At 32.0% G+C, this 20,567-nt stretch overlaps 1 protein-coding gene across 1 annotated transcript; it reads right to left on the minus strand.

Moving 5' to 3' along the window:
- Positions 1-665: 665 nt before the first annotated feature.
- LOC143053545 (uncharacterized) lies at positions 666-13,539 on the minus strand. Its single transcript, XM_076226345.1, has 9 exons — positions 13,270-13,539; positions 10,750-10,802; positions 9,455-10,149; positions 8,836-8,970; positions 7,583-7,713; positions 7,047-7,139; positions 4,101-4,313; positions 2,990-3,058; positions 666-1,491 (listed from the first exon to the last, which is right to left on the minus strand). Exons 1-9 carry the CDS (start codon positions 13,402-13,404, stop codon positions 1,393-1,395), a joined length of 1,623 nt encoding a protein of 540 aa, XP_076082460.1. The 5' UTR covers positions 13,405-13,539; the 3' UTR covers positions 666-1,392.
- Between the last annotated feature and the right edge of the window lie 7,028 nt (positions 13,540-20,567).

The following is a 20,567-nucleotide window of genomic DNA, read 5'->3' on the forward strand; positions in this document are numbered from 1 at the left end:
AAAGTTATGGTGCAAAAACCAAGAATAATGCTTATTTGGGCCCTTTTTTGGCCCTTAATTCCTAAACTGTTGGAACCAAAACTCCCAAAATTAATCCCAACCTTCCTTTTGTGGTCATAAACCTTGTGTCAAAATTTCATAGATTTCTATTCACTTAAACTAAAGTTATAGTGCGAAAACTAAGAAAATGCTTATTTGGGCCCTTTTTGGCCCCTAATTCCTAAAATGTTGGAACCAAAACTCCCAAAATCAATCCCAACCTTCCTTTTGTGGTCATAAACCTTGTGTTGAAATTTCATTGATTTCTATTCACTTTTACTAAAGTTAGAGTGCGAAAACTAAAAGTATTCGGACGACGACGACGACGCCAACGTGATAGCAATATATGACCAAAAAATTTAAATTTTTGCGGTCGTATAAAAAGAGTATTGTTATTGATATGTAACATAATAAAATGCCCTGTTTACACAAAATGATCCAGTTAAAAACTGTAAATATTAAAATATTGCCCTGTTCATGCAAAACACTAAATTGTTAAAACTGTAGTGTAAAATAATTTATACACTATCTCCATACAAAATATTTCCAAGCTTAATAATTAAAACTCTTAAAATAAAACAAATGCCCTGTAAAACTTAGTAAAATACAAAAAAATGGATGCTCTGTTCATTCAAACCATTTAAAATCTTTAATTACAACATGGTTACATAAAATGATATTCTCGTTTACATGTTTTAACACAAAATAATTCAGACAGAGGTGTGTAAGCTAAGAATGAATTACAGAATATTCCTTTAAATAACAGAGTACTCTTTCTTGATGGTAAAGATGAACTAAAATTAAAAATGCTAAATAAAATATTTCATCCAATTTCTGATTTACCTGCATATGAAAATATCAAAAAAATTATAGTTGTATATACTAATGTTATTTCAAAATGTGACTTGGTGAGTATTGCAACATCTGATATTCGATACATATATCTAAATGCTGATATTTCCAAAACTGCAAAAATTATAATTTAGGATTTTTGTTGTATATTCTTCAAAAATTGCAATAATAAATGGATGTAATTACTTCTCCATTAAAAGTGAGTAAAACGTCTATATCAATGTAAAATATTCATTAAGTAACTTGCACAGGCCTACTAAATTGATGTAGAAATGTAACGTGTGTTCATGAAAAGTCTATTTTGCACAGTACTACAAAATGTACAAAGGTTATATGACTAAATGAAAAGTCTTTTCAGCATATGAGGTGGAATGCTGTTTAAAGTTTCTTGACAATAACTACCGTACTTGGTCGTGTATAGTCTGCACTTTTCTTCGGTCCTCCTTTTTGAACAAAGTTGAAGACAGCAAACTGGTGACACAGCTTTAATTCACTATTAATTTACTTAATTTCATCAAGGATCAGACGAGAGGCAAATGCAATTGAGAATGCCAATACTACTCCAACTATAGCATTATAATTCAGGGCAAAATTAAACACCTGTAAATAAAATAAGGTACAAAATTAAAATACTATCAATCAAATACATCATGTGACATGATGTGATGATGTATATTGCCAAAAGTAAAATCACAACAAGAATGTGTCCTCAGTACACGAATGCCCCACTCGCACTATTATTTTCCATGTTTAGTGGACCGTGAAATTGGGGTAAAAACTCTAATTTGGCATTAAAATTAGAAAGATCATATCATAGGGGACATGTGTACTAAGTTTGAAGTCGATTGGACTTAAACTTCATCAAAAATTACCTTGACCAAAAACTTTAACCTGAAGCGGGACAGACGGACGGACGAACGAACGGACGGACGGACGCACAGACCAGAAAACATAATGCCCCTCTACTATCTTAGGTGGGGCATAAAAATACTGAATTCCAAGGAAAATTCAAAATGAAAAGTTCCTAATCAAATGACAAAATCAAAGGCTTAAACACATCAAATGAATGGATAACAACTCTTATATTGATGACTTGGTAAAGGCACTTTCGCAAGTAGAAAATGGAAGATTAAACCTGATTTTATAGCTAGCTAACCCTCTCACTTGTATGACAATCATACAGTAAATTTATGTGAAAAACTTTTATTTGATAATCTCCCTTTGTATAGATTAAAAAAAAGGTGCTTGCAAAATTAACATTCACCACAATATACCCTTTTTGCTGTGAGGGAGTGTAAAATAAATATCAATCAATCAATCTATCACAACTAACAATTTAGTTTCAGTTTTTATCAATTCTTTTTATAATTATGAAATTTATATTTCTCATTGTTTTACTGTAATACTCATCAAGATTAATGCTAAAGATTTTTAAAAGTATCACTAGGCAAATATGATGCCCAATTTAAAGTTATCACTAGGCAAATGTGATGCCCAATTTAAAGTCATCACTAGGCAAATGTGATGCCCAATTTAAAGTCATCACTAGGCAAATGTGATGCCCAATTTAAAGTTATCACCTGGCAAATGTGATGCCCAATTTAAAGTAAATGAATAAAGTTTGATCTTGTTGATAGTATACATGTTATATATCATATTTCATTTCAACACATCATAATCCATTTGTATATTCCTCACTTATAATACAAACAATCTATGACAATATAATTTGATTTAAGGGGGTACATAACACTACAGGGAGATAACTGTAAAAATCACCCAAACATTTAATCACATTCTATTGTTAAAGAAATATTAAGCTTTACAATGATCGAAAATTAATGCTTCTAAAACTGCTATATATCCAATGAAATATATCGATAAAATGTGTGGTTCAAGTTTTTTGAAATTATTTTATTTTTGTCAAAGGATCAAAGTAAATCATTGTTTCAAAATTTTATGAAAATTATATCAGCCAAATTAATTTAACTCTGGTTGTTTGGCACCACCTTTTAAAAAAAAGATTATTTAACTTGTGTCAATTATCAGTCAGAAGAAGCAGAGACACAACAAAATGTTAACCAATTTATTACCATACCTGCATTTGAAGAGGTTGAACGGTAAGGAACTGTAGAAGTTTCAGTCTCTCCTCTGTAGGACAGATACACTGTAATAGAGATACTTGATTAGAATGAACCACTTTGGAACCAAAGATTCAGTCTTCAGTATATGTTATAAAGATACTTGATTAGAATGCACAAATACAGAACTAAGGACCTAGTTTTGAGTTTTTAATAGAGATACTGTGGATTTTTGTCTATATTTGATTTGTGGTTTTTCAAAAGTCTACATATATGCTCAGTGAGGGGGAATAGGAGGGGTCCTGATCCGAAATCCCGGGGTTAAAAACACGAAATCCCGAGATCCCAATTTTAAATAACTTAAATCCCGACATCCCAAGATTCGAAAAAAAGAATTCCCGGAACCCTAATGGGTCAATCCCGAAATCCCGAGCTTAAAACACCCAATCCCGGCGTCCCGATAAAGGTCCTATCCCCCTCCTCAGTATGTGTAATAGAGATACTGTGAATTTATTTATTTTCGTTGATTGAGGGAAACTTGCATTTTCCCCTATATTTGATTTTGTTGTTTTTCAAAAGTCTACATAGGGTATGCTTAGAGAAAATGTAAAATTGTATGCTCCTTTGAACATTTAAATTCAGATTTACTTTTACCACTAATTTTGTAAATAAAACTTGATCCACAACAAATGATTTACAGGCACAACTTCAGAACCAAAGGTTTAGTCTTCAGTTTGACATTTTAACCTTAATACATATTCTAAAGAATGCTCTTGTCAGTTTAATCAAATATTTCTGATAAAAGAGCTCTCTAATGTTCTCTTTACTTAGTTAAAGGTACATTCAAGGTAAATGTGCTTTGAGTACAGATACAAAGGTTGTCAGCTTTGGAAATTTAGAAAAAAAATATATATATGAATAACTCCACAGAAAATCAATTGTTTTCAAGGACTGTGATATTATTGAGCATCCACTACTTTTTTTCTTGTGAAATAAACATTAAATGCAAAAGAGCTTGTATTCTAACATGTTTTAAATTAATATTTTATCGAACTGCAAACTTTAACACTGCATTTATAAAATACCTCAGCATCATACTATTCTTAGACCTTAACAAAACTAACTTACCCTAATCATTCTTTGACCTTCACCATTGACCTCTGCAAATGCTGAGGCCAGTAAAAGGAGCATAAAGAGTGGTAATATACATTCTAAAATGGAAAATATTCTGGCGGGATGAGACAACCATGTGATGACGTAATCACTGATCCATAGCAATACAAAGAAGATCCAACTACCTAGCCATCTCTGTAAGTAGCGAGACGTCACTCTCATTCTTTTCTGAAAAAAAGAAGAAAAGTGTTATAATGGCTAGCTAGAGCTCATTATAAGTGGCATTTATCATATTAAACTGTATGCTGATATTTTTTAAACATTTAATGTAGGAACAGGAAATATCTTTACCAATACTATACAATTATGGCCTTTGTATGAGGTAGATACAAGAATATATTGACCTGAAAAAAATACATTGACTGAGGAGGAAGTCCGAGGTTGATATACTTCTTTGGGTCGATATATATCCTGTATTGACTTCATACATTGCTATAATTGTTATATTATTAATTTCCAACCATATCTGTATCAAAATCGTCATTTGCTTTTGTTGAAATTTTATAGATATCATATTGTCTCCGAGACAATAACATATTAGTTGTTATCTTATTTACATTTTTTTACTTTTTTTGTATTTGAAGATTTTTTCAATAATCGATCATAGATATTTTTTATAAAACTGTTAACAATATCATGAAATTCATTACATGACGTCACAAAATATATCGGTTTTTAGATATTCTAAAAATAACCATGCAATATGTGTTTTGCTATGCAATATGCTTTTTGCTATCCACTGTTTTCTATCCCCCTTCGAAAATATAGTTTAACATGTGACTATATATATATCCATGAACGAATCAAATTAGTTAAAATATACAAATTTATAATATTATTACATAAAAAAAAAAGATGCTCCGCAGGGCGCAGCTTTATACGACTGCAGAGGTTGAACCCTGAACGGTTGGGGCAAGTATGGACACAACATTCAAGCTGGATACAGCTCTAAATTTGGATTGTGATTAAATAGTTGACACGGCATAGGTTTCTGACACAGAATGAATGTGGTCTAATGAACTTAAAATTTTTTTTTTGCCTTTGAGCAATTCACTATGCTGTTGAATATTAATCCTCTCAAAAAAATGCTTTTTATTCATGAAATCTGAAATGAGAAAAATTTAACCCCCCCCCCCCCCATTTTTTTTCACATCCCCCTTTCCCTTTTTCCAAAACTGATCTCAATTCAAATTTCTAACGGAGTTTGCAACAATAACTACTCATTTAAATACATCATAAAATATTAAAATGTAACAGAAGGTGCTTGTTATCACTGAATGGTAAAGATTGTTTTGATTTATCAGTTGGTAGTAAAAGTCAATGTACATTGTATATTGTATGAAACAAGGATTTAAGTTGACTCAACTACTATTCTGGACAAAGAAAGATAACTCCAATCAATTGAAAACTTCTTGCTATTGCACAATATTGTGCAATTAGATATTTCTAGCTATTGCACAATACTGTGCAATTGAAAATATTTGCTATTGCACAATACTGTGCAATTGAAGATTTCTTGCTATTGCGCAATACTGAGCAATTGAAAATTCCTTGCTATTGCACAATACTGTGCAATTGAAGATTTCTTGCTATTGCTGAATACTGTGCAATTGAAAATTTCTTGCTATTGCACAATACTTAATATAATAATTTTGGATCCTGATTTGAACCAACTTGAAAACTGGGCCCATAAACAAAAATCTAAGTACATGTTTAGATTCAGCATATCAAAAAAGCCCAAGAATTCATTTTTTGTTAAAATCAAATTTAGTTTAATTTTGGACCCTTTGGACTTTAATGTAGACCAATTTGAAAACGGGACCAAAAATTAAGAATCTACATACACAGTTAGATTTGGCATATCAAAGAACCCCAATTATTCAATTTTTGATGAAATCAAACAAAGTTTAATTTTGGACCCCGATTTGGACCAACTTGAAAACTGGGCCAATAACCAAAAATCTAAGTACATTTTTAGATTCAACATATTAAAGAACCCCAAGCATTCAATTTTTGTTAAAATCAAACTAAGTTTAATTTTGGACCCTTTGGACCTTAATGTAGACCAATTTGAAAATGGGACCAAAAATTAAGAATCTACATACACAGTTAGATTTAGCATATCAAAGAACCCCAATTATTCAATTTTTTATGAAATCAAACAAAGTTTAATTTTGGACCCTTTGGGCCCCTTATTCCTAAACTGTTGGGACCAAAACTCCAAAAATCAAACCCAACTTTCCTTTAATGGTCATAAACATTGTGTTTAAATTTCATAGATTTCTATTTACTTATACTTAAGTTATGGTGAGAAAACCAAGAATAATGCTTATTTGGGCCCCTTTTTGGTCCCTAATTCCTAAACTGTTGGGACCTCAACTCCCAAAATCAATCCCAACCTTCCTTTTGTGGTCATAAACCTTGTGTTTAAATTTCACTGATTTCTATTTACTTATACTAAAGTAATTGTGCAAAAACCAAGAATAATGCTTATTTGGGCCCTTGTTTGGCCCCTAATTCCTAAACTGTAGGAACCAAAACTCCCAAAATCAATCTCAACCTTCCTTTTGTGGTCATAAACCTTGTGTCAAAATTTCATCGATTTCTATTCACTTTTACTAAAGTTAGAGTGCAAAAACTAAAAGTATTCGGACGACGACGACGACGACGCCAACATGATAGCAATATACAACGAAAAATTAAAATTTTTGCGGTCGTATAAAAAGATAAGATATGATTGCCAATGAGACAACTCTCCACAAGAGACTACATCACACAGAAATTAACAACTATAGGTCACTGTACGGCCTTCAAACAATAAGGAAAGGCTATGCTGTATAATATTCAGCTTTTTAAGACACTAAAATGACAAATGTTAAACAATTCAACCAGTATACATACAGAAATTTTCCAGTAGGCATTGAGTATTTCTTCATTGGTAAGAATGGTTGACTTGTTTTCTCTGCAGGCTTCATAGTCAACACTGTATTCAGACTACAATAACAAAACAAGCTAATATCAAATATATAAATAAATGTCAATCAATTATTGAAGCTTTTATCCAACTGCTGTGCCAGAAGAAGTTATTTGGAGATTTTTTAATGCATTAATGTTTGACTATACATTTCAACAGCAGGTTCATCATGAAGTTTATAGAACAAAATTCTATGGGTAGTAGGGTCATTGAAAAGGCCATAGGGGCTATTCAAGCATAAATGTAAGCACTTGAACGATGAAGAGAAGCCAGCAAAATCATGGCAAAAACAACAAAATGATGAAAAGACAAACAGTTGTCTTCAAAACATCATCACGTCCTGGAGAAAAAAATCTACCTATATTTCCCTCTCTGACAATGATTTCACTATAATATGTCTAAGCATTTGTTTGTACAATGTTTTGTAAAAATTGACAAGCTCACTGTCAAACAGTTATATTACCTGTATGGAGACCCTTGGTTTTGCACTGGTTTCCTGTGGTACATCTACTGATGCTGCTGTTGGCTGCTCATCTAACAAATGATACTGTGATCCACTTTGACCAAAATCATCCCATATAAACCAGCCAGAATCTGAATTACAATTAAATATAATGTTTTATACTCAAAATAAATATCCAGACCATTCTTAAAAATATAAGGTAGAGACAGTTGGTAGGTAAAAAGATTTGGGCAAATAGAAATTGAAGGTTAGATGTTTTTAGTCTTCATGTCTATCTGAGTTAAGAAAATACAAACTTTTTCACATCATGACAATAAAAGGTTTTGGATAGGCAGCTATTTTCTGGGAAGGTAGGGTAAGGGCAAACAATCATTTTCTTTATTATGGCCCCCATTTATTTAAAATATACAGTAGGTCTGCATTTGATTAGACCATTACTATGGTTAATAAATTAATTATCAATAAAAATACAAGTGAACCAACACCTGAAGCGGTGATCGTGCGGTAGGGTAAAAAACGAGTGGATACCACTAGGTATTCAAAGTCATCTTGAAAATAAAGAATGTGTCGACAATAAAGACAACAACACTTAAGTTTTTACCGCATAGTATCTATTTATTGGGTTTACATGTTTCGCCTAGTAGATAGGCATCATCAGGACAATTATACAAAGAAATATGACAGTGAAGTACGAATCTTGCGGTTTGGCGGTTTAACCGGAAGTGTAAGTTACATAATAGTAGTTATGGTGACGTTATATAAATAGAAAGTGAAAGTGAAAGTAAATTAAAAGTTAATCTCATGGGAGGTCCTTGGTGGTATTGTACGTTATTTATTCTAATAAATAATTATCAATAAGTACAAATGTACTGTGAAATCTTAAAATAATTAATATTGTACAAAATGTTGTATAAAATCCCAAAATGATTTTTAATATCATTCAATTGAATGATGAATTTATAAATCATTCCTTTGAAAAGGATATTTAAAAAATCACTGAAACAATTCAGAAGGCTTTTTTCACAAATATTTTGTACCATTCTTGGAATATTTGAATATAGAATTGTTTTTATGTTTTGTGGTATTTAAAACCAACGAATTTCATTATATATTTTAACACTCTGGAACCTATTTATTTGTACTTCATGTACTTGTTTTCCTACAGTTTTATTTATTCCATTTTTTGGGGAATCAGTAGTGAAAGTCTTGTTCAATCAGTCAAAAATGTCTATAAGCCATATAGTACAGCATACCTGATTGGCCGGTGAGAGAGACAAAGTCCATGCTTTTAGCAGATGTCATCCTTAAGAATTTCTTAGCATTTTCTCTGCTGATTAGCTCTAAAACTTTGGCTTCTCTGTCCAATACACTGATAAATCTTCTGATCACTAAAAATAAAATAATCATTATGTTTGAGAATGAAGATAGGTTTACAATATGGTTTACAGAATAGAGAAGATGGCCCCAAAAAATATTGAATAGAGCAAAATAATAAAAAATAGATGAGCATTACATATCATGATAATGAATAATTAATGAAAAGGTAATATTATACGGAAAAGACAGATGAATAAATGACTTTTAATTTAAAAAAAACATTTATTAATTTACAAAATTTGTAATTGAAAGAGAATTTTTCATCTCATAGAATAAGCAATATTTTTAAAGATTTAAACAGAAAAATCACTCAATCATTACATGAATACAGACATTTTAAAGAACCCCTAATCTAGACCCTCATGTATATTATGCATGAATATTTTAACACACTTTTATGATTAATCATTCTATATTTTGACCTTAAAGTTTAACACTCTGATGTTGATCCAGTCCAAATTCTATATAATATATATTTTAGTTTATATTACCTACCAACTGTATGTGTCCGACAGACAGAGAATAATGTACAGCCCACTAAAACATTCCACATCATTGAAATCAATGTAAACGCTAGATGTGAAGAGTACATCACATGACACACGTAGCGGGATAGTTTCAGCTTGTCACAATGGTTTGGTCCAAAATTCAGGAATGAGACATATGAATTAATTCCATAAATAACAACTGCTAAAAATATAAAAAGTCCTGCAACGCTTACTTTCAGAAAAGTTCTTGAGTGAATTCTAACACATTCGACAAAGTTACGATTACTGAACAATTTTGCAGCAAGTTTTTGAGAATACAGTCCCAAGCATATCCAGATAAAGCCTAAGAATATAGTGACCACCCCCATCAACAGTGTCGTATTTGTCAAATTACTCAATATGTCAAATATCTCATGTGTCATACCAGTAGCGGAAAATGTCAGACCTAATAATAAGGTAACGATCTGAATAATACGGGATAGAACTGACTGTTTTTCTAGGTGAGAATATGTTACACCCAAAACATATATCACAATTTTCCAAGCCCATCCTGGAATTTTCTGTGAATGATTTAACTTTTCTGATGGTTCTACTTCTGTTAAATCTGAGTTTAAAAAGTTTGACAAGTAAGTTGGGTCTGCTTCGACAGAATCTAAGAAGTCTGGATGAACATTCTTTGTTGTATGATCATGTTGTCCTTGCCTGGAATATGAAAAGATTTTAACAATGTCTGTATTTACACTCAACATGCTCAAGAAGAATAGTAACATTAAAAGAACACAATTCCTAAAATTTAATTATATTTACTGTGGATTCATTTATTTTCTTGGGATACCAATAGCTGTACATTAAGAAAAACTATATTTCACAGTAATTAAGTAAGGTAACTTATCATGTATGCATAAACTCTTACAAAAAGTAGTAGTTCTTTTTTTAATACCTACAGTAGTAAGGGAATAATTCATTATTTTGCATGTGTTTATTAGCAATGGTTAAGTACCCCTTTTCTATTTAATTTGCTTAAAGTATTTTGTTCAAGCTATCCGCATGATCCGCTCCTGTCTTATCATTTACTGGTAAAGTCAATGTAAGGAGCAAAAACTCTCATCTCATTGCAATTTCAAGACAGATCTCAGCACTGATATGAATGGAATCCTAAAGCTTATTAATGTTATAGTTGTTTCTTTAATTTGTAATACTGGCTATTAAACTTTACCTCAGCAATTACCACAGATCAGTAGAAACAACTATAAGTGATTTATAAGTAAATTAATTTACTATTGAATTAATTCTACTAATTACCCATTTCTGAAGTTTGTTGATCTGCTGCGGCCAGCCCTTGTTCTTTCATAATCCTAAAATGTAGAGAATATATATCTATGTTGCGTACAAGTTGTAATGTTGTGCAGATTTTTTTGTACAAGTTATCAGTGTTTTATGACATGAATGATGCAAGCACACAGTCTTTTGCTTCGCATATTTCTGTCATATTTTCACAACTTTATGATACAGTCTAATACTGAGCATTGATACAAAATCATTATAAGACCACACAAAGATTTTTTATGGAGATGAATATGGCATAAGGAAAAAAATAAAATTAGAATTTAAACCATTCACGTATCCTCATTTCCAGTTTGAAGAAAAGGAGGAGAATAGCACTAAATTTTAGGTTGAAGTATAATATTTTGAATTTAAAACATTCCACTGGTACATTTTATAAGATAAACCTGTATCACCTGTTGCAAGAAGGAAGGTGTCAAAAAACTTTTAACTTGTACAAAAACCCTGTACAAATTATAATTTGTACAAACTTACATCTTGTACACAACATATATATTAAAACTCATGAATGATCAAAATTACATGCAACATCCTGAAAGACAAGATTCAACAAAAATAAGCCACATCTATGGTGGCCTGTTTAGCCATTTTGCAATTTCGCGCTTTCATCTTCTATAGGGCGAAAACCGATTTGACGTTTTTGATTTTGCGTTTTTGCGTTTTCAACTTCGCCTTTTCACTTTTTCGACATTGCGATTTCGCACCTTTCGTTTTCGCCTTTTTGCATTTTACGATATGCATGTTATTAAACATAACATTTTAAATATAATTGGAGACAAGACTACAAAGTCATATAGATTTCATATCTGTGGTTTACTTTAACCATGTTAACTATTTTCAAAAATTTGCCCTAATTTTGTAATTTTGTAATATTGGCTATTAAACTTTACCTCAGCAATCACTACAGATCAGTAGAAACAACTATAATTGATTTAAACCAAAAGTCAATTAAACCACATATTTACCGAAACAAAAGACAGTAAATGTTTTATTCCATATTCCGAGAGATATGAATGTAATGGAAAATATTTACCAAAACCAATTGTACATCAAACATTTTTTTTCCAAAATTATACACGCTGAAGCACGCGACGTTTTGCACGGTGAATATCCTTTTTCCGCAGGTGAATATGCTTATTTATTCAAAATCCCATTTATATAGAAAAACCTACTAATATTTTATCAATAAGGAATAATTCAGGATATTGTTTTCAATGATAATACATGTAATACATGTATGTAATATGTGAAATTATTTCCCATTATAATACTTTTTTTTTAACAATTTAGCTTTAATTCAAATACACTATTATTATTTCATAGTATTTGTAAAAATTATTTTTTTTAATAACTATTCAATAGTTTGGCTACCCAGATAGAATTTCACGGCAAAGGAAAAAATATCCCAGGGAAATATTTTCCTCAGGATAAAAAAATAGATGTAACAACAATTACTGTGACATTTTTTCCACCGGATCAAATTTCACCCAGATATTATTTTGCTTTACAAGTGTTCCTCAATCTTTAGCTTAACTTTTCTGTGTGGTGTGTAGATGACTATATATATTGCATTTTTGACTTTTTCCTTTTTTATAATCAATGATAATGCATGCTAGCTGATGTCCTTTCTTCATTTGTGGTGATTAAATTCTATGTTGCCAAATCACACATCCTACACTCATTTTATTCATTCTGACACTCTGTCGACCTACTTTTGCTCTACCATGCTACACCATAATGCCTTATGCCTTAGCCAGGTAGCAGCAAATACCAATTTTCAAGTCTTTGTTGTCCTGAACATGCATGCAATATTTGTCACTGGACATATGAGGGGGAATAGGACCTTTATCGGGACTCCCCGATCGGGTGTTTTTAAGCTCGGGATTTCGGGATTGACCGTTTCGGGATCCGGGAATTCTTTTTTTCTAATTTTGGGACTTCGGGATTTAGATTTTTTTAAATCAGGACCTCAGGATTTCGTGTTTTTAAGCCTGGTATTTTGGGATCACCACCCCTCCTACCCCCCACCACATATTAAGCAAACAAGAATCAATAAATGAAGTCTTTGGTTTTACCATGTTTACCAGGTACCCTAGTCCAAAAAATAATGACATCTTGAAAGGCTATTTATTATTTTTGCGTTGACACCTTAATGTGCTCAGAGTAAAATAAAATAGTCTTTCAAGAATCATTATTATTTGCAATAGTTTGACCAAGCTTGGATCAACATGATCTTCTTTCTTCTTCTTCTGGTATTCTTTTTCCGACCACGTTTAGACAACCTCAATTGAGTACAATTTTCCTTCTTCACTATCTACAGACAACAGTAATCCGTCATCACAATAATGTCAATAATATCCATCACCACAAGTCCTTTTCCTTACACACTTGTGGTATTTTTGCCCAACCCAATAACCACCCTTCACATTCTTCGTTATTTTAAATTAGGTTTGTGTATTTTTATGTAATTGTACCTACCTGTTTATTAGTGACGACCTCAGTTTTCAGTCCCAAGCTGTCAATGGAGTTTATTGAAGCTGTTGAAGCAGCATCAAAATCAATGGTAATGTACGGATTAACAGGTTGACTTTTGCTTGTGTCAGTCTCGGTCATTGTTAAAATGAAAATTCTTCAGAGCATTAGCATTGTCATCGGTTAGTTTTATCTTTAATCATGCTAATTAATTTCATTTGGTATGATTCATTGACTATCCGAATACTCCCACATTTTTCTGTTACTAGTTATCTCCCTTTGTTTAGGTTTCTCATTAAAGTGTTCATTTATAGGTGTCTTCTACGACGTCCGTGTTATTATTTTTTTTTCTAATACAATCATTTTTTTTCCGGTTCAATTTTGGGTAAATCAGGAAACTTTTTATTAATATAATAAAAGCACTAAAAAAAACACAACAATATGTTTATTTCAGCTTTATAAAACAAAGAATCTAGATGAAAACAATTTTAATGAGAATTTGATTACCTATTTATATTTTCAGTAATAAAAAATGCATGGATTTCAAGTTCTCAGTATTAGGGGGCTGTTATATATTAAAGACAGTAGAACAAAAAATAGGAGCCAGATGAATAAAAGCAAGTTTTGGATCCTACTTATTTCCTGTAATATAACTGTATAGTATGTTTTGCTATATTTGAATTAAAATTGATAGAAAAAAAGAATCATAATGTGTAATTTCTTTATTGATCTTTGAAATACTTTTATTTTATTTTGAAAGGTTTTTTTTATTTTTTATTTATTTTTTCAATAGTCAGGATTTAACATCACCCTTACAGCACCACCTGACTAAGGTGTTACAGGGTTTCAAATATATAACAACAAAAGACTATTGTTTTATCAAGATTTACACAAACTAAAAAATAAATATTTTGAAAATCTTTTTTTTTCTCTCTCTCTCTCTCCTTCTTTCTCACTCTCTCTTTCTCTCTTTTTTCACAATCTCTTCATATAGAAATATCTATAGATTATTTTACAAAAGAAGAAAAAAAAGAAGGTTTACATGTGCTATGCATATATTACATGTTGTTTGCTCTGTTCCATAAATAGGTCAAAAAGATATATATATTGATATAAATTTGGTTGTTAGATTACCATTCAGGATAAATAATTTGCATAGGGGCCAAAAGTTTTTCAAGTTCAAAAACTTTGTTGTATTTTCTTGCTGTATATAACTCTAAGTTATAAAAGTTTCTCAGTCTATTTTTTTAATTCAATTGCATTTGGAAGCTTTTCTTCTAGCTTGCATTTATATATGTATTTTTTGGCAAAAATTGCAAGAAAATTTAAAAATAAGCTTTCTTCTACAAAACCAAGAAAAAAGTTTTTTTTGTTAAAATCAATGTTAACATAGAAATTTTTCAGGCAAGCACAAAACAAATATAAAAAATTTGATGTCACTTGACAATCATAGAATAAATGTCCAATAGTTTCATCTTCACATCTACAAAAAGAACATAACTTTGTATCTTTGATTTTAATCTTATATAAAAATGTATTTGTAGGAATAGTCCTATGTAAAAACTTATATTGGAAATTATACAAATATGTATCTCTACAACATTTCTGAAGTATACAAAAGTATTTCTTCCAGTCTTCAATGTTAGAATGCAGCTCATCCTCCCATTTTGAAAATTTTACAACTGGAGGATGTGCACATTTTACAATAAGATTATTATATATGAATTTGATATTTTTACTGCTAGTAATTTTCTCCAAATTTTTTTTTTTTTAATTTTGAAAGGTGGACATAATTGTATGTTATTTATATTAGTATATCATGATTATATTCACACATGCACGTATCTATCCTTTTTTACTTTGAAAGCATATATGCAGAGACATAAATATACATGTATATGTATGCCTTTACATAAATGCATGTAGTTGCATGTATTACAATGTAGGTAATGATATCCTGATTATTTGTCAATTTTCATGACCACAAGCCTTGCACATTTTAAAGTTTTTCATATCTTCTATATTTATTTTTATAGTTTAATAACCCTTAATGGTCAGTAATATAAAAAAAAAACAATCTCTTCCACCTGTACTATTAAACGAGAAGACCTCATTTTGTGTGTCGCTTCTCTTCCTTCCACAATAAATTAATCATCATGCCTCTGTGTTCTTTAAGTAACATGCATAGTCGCATTTGTCATCTTTTCTTAGAATTATTCAGATTGAGTTATTTTGGGAGAAAACGACAAAATATGTGTCCGCATATTGTTTCCGTTATCAGACTGACTTTTAGTCATAGATAAGATTTCCGGTTTTAAACATGCACAAGAACAACCAATCGTATGATAGATTACAAAAATGAAAAATAAATAAGCCAATCAGAGCGTTCTCCATATCATGCTTTTTAGATAGCAAGAACCACAACTATTATACCTCGTTAGAGACAATTATTTTTCGCGTTTATCCACATGTAAACTACGATTATACTACTATAATATATAGAGACTCTGTATTCTGTCTACTTTTTTCTGAAATATTTACTATCTAAGGGGTCATACCAGTTGCATATACAAATGTATATTGAAATAAGTAAAACATGTGGGAACAAGAATGTGTCCATAGTATACGGATGCCACATTGGCACTATCATTTACTATGTTTAGTGGACCGTGAAATGGGGTAAAATCTCTAATTTGGCATTAAAATTAGAAAGATCATATATAGGGAACACATTACGTAGACACTCTATCCGAATGGATAAAGGCAGTGAGGTCCTTAATACAAATCAGAATTAAGAAACTGAATGGGTCCATCAATGCCCATGCTACGTCAATTTTTAAAGACCCAAATGTTGCTAAACACCTATCCGACCTCCATGATAAATATGTTGTTGTCCCCGCAGACAAAGCCCCAAATAACATCGTTTTTGTCTGTAAAAGTCATTACATTAATTGTTTGATAAACGAATTAGGTATAGACAATTCACTTGGAAACTCAACATATACCCTCACGACACTTACCAAAGAGGAAATCCTGGATAATCATAGGTCTGTTCTTTGTTCCTTTGGTATTTCAACCAAAGATGAAGAACTGGATCTTCCATCACTGTATTGGATACCTAAACTACATAAGTGTCCTTACAAACAGCGGTATATTGCTGGGTCTTCCAAGTGCTCCACAAAACCTCTTTCTAAATTATTAACATCCATTTTATCAGCAATCAAAGACGGGCTTCAAAGTTATTGTGAAACTGCCTATTCTAGAGGTGGCGTGAATCAGATGTGGATACTTAAAAATTCCAAAGATCTTTTAGAGTACATACAATCTAACTCTCTTTCATCTTGTAACAGTATTAAAACATTTGACTTCTCTACTCTTTACACAAGTATTCCACATTCCAAACTTAAAGACAAATTAAAAGAGTTGGTATTACTTTGCTTCATAAAAAAGAATGGCCAACGTAGATACAAGTATCTTGTCTTAGGGAGGGATAAATCCTACTTTGTAAAGAATCACTCTGATTCAAACAAAAAATTCTCTGAAACCGATATTATCAAGATGCTTGATTTCTTGATTGACAACATATTTGTTACGTTCGGAGGACGTGTTTTTCAACAGACTGTCGGCATACCAATGGGAACAAACTGTGCCCCTCTACTTGCTGACTTGTTTCTTTATTATTATGAGGCTGACTTCATGCAGGAACTTCTTAGGAAGAAAGATAAGAAGTTAGCAATATCCTTTAACTCTACTTTCCGCTATATAGATGACGTTCTTTCACTAAACAATTCAAAATTTGGTGACTATGTGGAACGCATCTATCCCATCGAATTGGAGATAAAGGATACTACAGATACAGTTAAGTCAGCTTCATATCTTGACTTACATCTAGAAATTGACAATGAGGGTCGGTTGAAGACAAAACTTTACGACAAAAGAGATGATTTCAACTTTCCAATTGTGAACTTTCCATTTCTAAGTAGCAACATTCCAGCAGCACCTGCATACGGGGTATATATCTCTCAATTGATACGATATTCCCGTGCTTGCATTTCCTATCATGATTTTCTTGATAGAGGGTTACTGCTCACAAGGAAGCTATTAAATCAAGAGTTCCAAATGGTGAAGTTGAAATCATCCCTTCGTAAATTTTACGGACGCCATCACGAGTTGGTTGACCGTTATGGAATAACCATTTCACAAATGATATCGGATATGTTCCTCACGTCGTAACTACAATCCCCTTCCCTTTCATGAATTTGACCTACCGAATTAGACTATTTACCGGATTTGTAATCACATAAGCAACACGACGGGTGCCGCATGTGGAGCAGGATCTGCTTACCCTTCCGGAGCACCTGAGATCACCCCTAGTTTTTGGTGGGGTTCGTGTTGTTTATTCTTTAGTTTTCTATGTTGTGTCGTGTGTACTATTGTTTTTCTGTTTGTCTTTTTCATTTTTAGCCATGGCGTTGTCAGTTTGTTTTAGATTTATGAGTTTGACTGTCCCTTTGGTATCTTTCGTCCCTCTTTTCTTCTTTTACTAAGTTTCGAGTTGGTTGGACTACAACCCGGGATGCGGAAATATTTTTTTTTTAATTTCGGGATGTCGGGATATGCATTTCGTTAAAATATGCACCTCGGGATTTCATGTTTTTAAGCCCGGAATTTCGGGATCAGGGCCCCTCAGACCACCCCTCAAATGAGCCTTAGTCATTTATACGAGATTCAAATCCTACCATTGGCATGTTAATATGGCTCTCAAAAGGAAAAGCACTGCATGATGGATTGTCCTAGAAGCACATTTTATTAGAACAATAATGGTCTATAAGCAGTTTTATTTATTTCATGTTTGAAGCGGTGCAAATTTTTAATTTAATTTGACTTTTACCAAGGATGTGTATAGTGAGACTTGCTTTTACGAAACAATGCATTGTAGCAAAGGGGAAAAATAATTGTGGTATTGTAGTAGGTGGTTTTCTATGCGTTAATGAATAACACCAACAAGAGCTAAAGGTTCTGATGCTTTATTGTACCAGTATGTAAATAACAAGTCTGAAATAGCAATACAACATATATAAATAACAAGCTATTTCATATAACATAAATATATCTAGTTTACGAATATCACAGGTTATATAATACAGAAATATAATAAATAATACCTTTAACTGTTTTTAACTAAATAGCAAGTTAAATGTATTGCAAGTAGAAAATGTTCAATGTTTACATTCAATGAAATTGACATCGGGTGTCACGTGTACTTTTACAATAGCTTGACCTTTGTCTATACACTAAATCGGAATGTGATATGTATTTACGTGTAACTGTATTTGTATTCAATACTGGTTTACCTTACAAACGGTATATAATAAATGTTACAATTACATTTATTAATAATGCCTTCATTAAAATATATAATACGTATAATAATTAACTACATAATATCATACAACAATCATAAAGTTGCAAATATAATAATCATAAAGACTTATGATGTCAATATTATCGATTCGTTAAAAGCTCCAAATTAACGGGAGGTAATTCATGTTTACAATACAATATAAACAAAGTTAAACTATAAATAAATATACTCTTACCACTTGTGGAGTGAGTTGTACTGATACGATTAACGGCACATCATATAAACATCACACAATCATGTGCTTTACATAATTACATTACATGGAGTCCTGAAACCAAAATACGAACATAAATACTCGGACTCTAATTATAAAAATATACAACGTAACAAATATTCTTTACGCATTCATATTTGTACTTGGTAAAAACTATTTACTACAAAACTATTACTTTATATAAATGGAAACACTTTTCCGTCTTTCACTTAATAAGCCGTCATTTATAAAATATAGACTATTCATGACAATAATCAAATAGTAATGTACGCAAATTAACAATACAATTCTACCGTGGCAAATAAACCGTAGATTATAAAATCATATACTTCTAGCTTAATAAAATACTATCTTGTACATCTCGTGTACTTGTGTTACATGCATGCGCTATGAGGAGAACGTTACAAAACAAATAGAAACTTTACTAGAATATCATTTACGTGAAAAATACAAATAATGTTAATAAAGAAGTAACTTACAGTATTCTATAATAAAGTTGTCCAAAATATATAAGGTTTACAGGTAAACTATGTGGTCAAGATAAACAGACATAAATTCAATGGACTGTCATGGCTATCGTCCCGTGGAAATGTACAGGTACAAAACAAAGGAAATTAAACTTGACCGCGAAAATATAAACAGCCAATCAGATACAATGATTTAAGTAAATCCCTAATGAATATTCATAGAAAATAACGTGAATATTACTATACATAAAAATAGGGTTTGCAAGTAATAATTTAAACTGAATATACAATATTCAAATACGTAATTAAGCTTTATAATAAATATAGTAATTAAATAAATGATTTTTACAATATATAAAATGATCATAAAAATCACTCTACTACATTCTCCCCGCTGTAGGAAAATGACTTCCACGTCATTCCGGTCTGTTTCCCCCTTCACTGAAGGTTGACGTCCTCGGCAAGCCATTAACCAGTTCGCATGATGTCGAGGATGGTTCTTGACAACTCCATCTCTAAACCTTTAAATCTTCCTTTTCTTGCTTCAGACTCCAACCAGTGAATCCTCATTAACCAATCCGGCTGTAGGATAGTAGTAGCCTGCTTGGATACAACATAGTCATCCAGGTATTTCGGTTGTTTCCTTTCCCTCTGAGGTCTAGTTGATACTGGTGGGTCGCGTGGTGGTGTCGGTAGTATACGTCTCCTTCGAATTCGTGGTTGTTGTTCCGGAGCTATGGTGGGTTCATCTGCCTCTTCATGTGATAAGTCTGTTGGCGCACTCTCATCTCGATCAATAGAAGTGTTTTCTTCAGTAGTCTGAGCAGTCGCTTCTTCAGGTTCCTCATCACTCACAGGGTTTGGTTCTGCAGCTGTATTAATGTCCACAGGAAGAGCGTCCCCTCCTAAACCAGTTCCCTGCTGATCACTACTCTCAGCTCCATCATGGCCGTCACCAGTGAAACCAAGAGTTCCTTCTTCTTGTAGGTCCACAACTGGTACATCACTGTTAGTGTTGTCCTGTGTATCCTGATCAAGTATATAATATCCATACTCCTGCTCCGACTCCTCATCTGATACTTCATCAGTGGTCCTGTTCTCACTGTTCCCTTCAGATTTCGTCGGTTCCTCGGGCTGCTTCTTTCTTCTTTGCCTGGGCGCAGGACGTTTCTTTTCTTTCTCAATATTATCTTTGGGC

The sequence above is a fragment of the Mytilus galloprovincialis genome, chromosome 12 (genome assembly GCF_965363235.1).
Source record: "Mytilus galloprovincialis chromosome 12, xbMytGall1.hap1.1, whole genome shotgun sequence".
NCBI classification, from domain to species: Eukaryota; Metazoa; Mollusca; class Bivalvia; order Mytilida; family Mytilidae; genus Mytilus; species Mytilus galloprovincialis.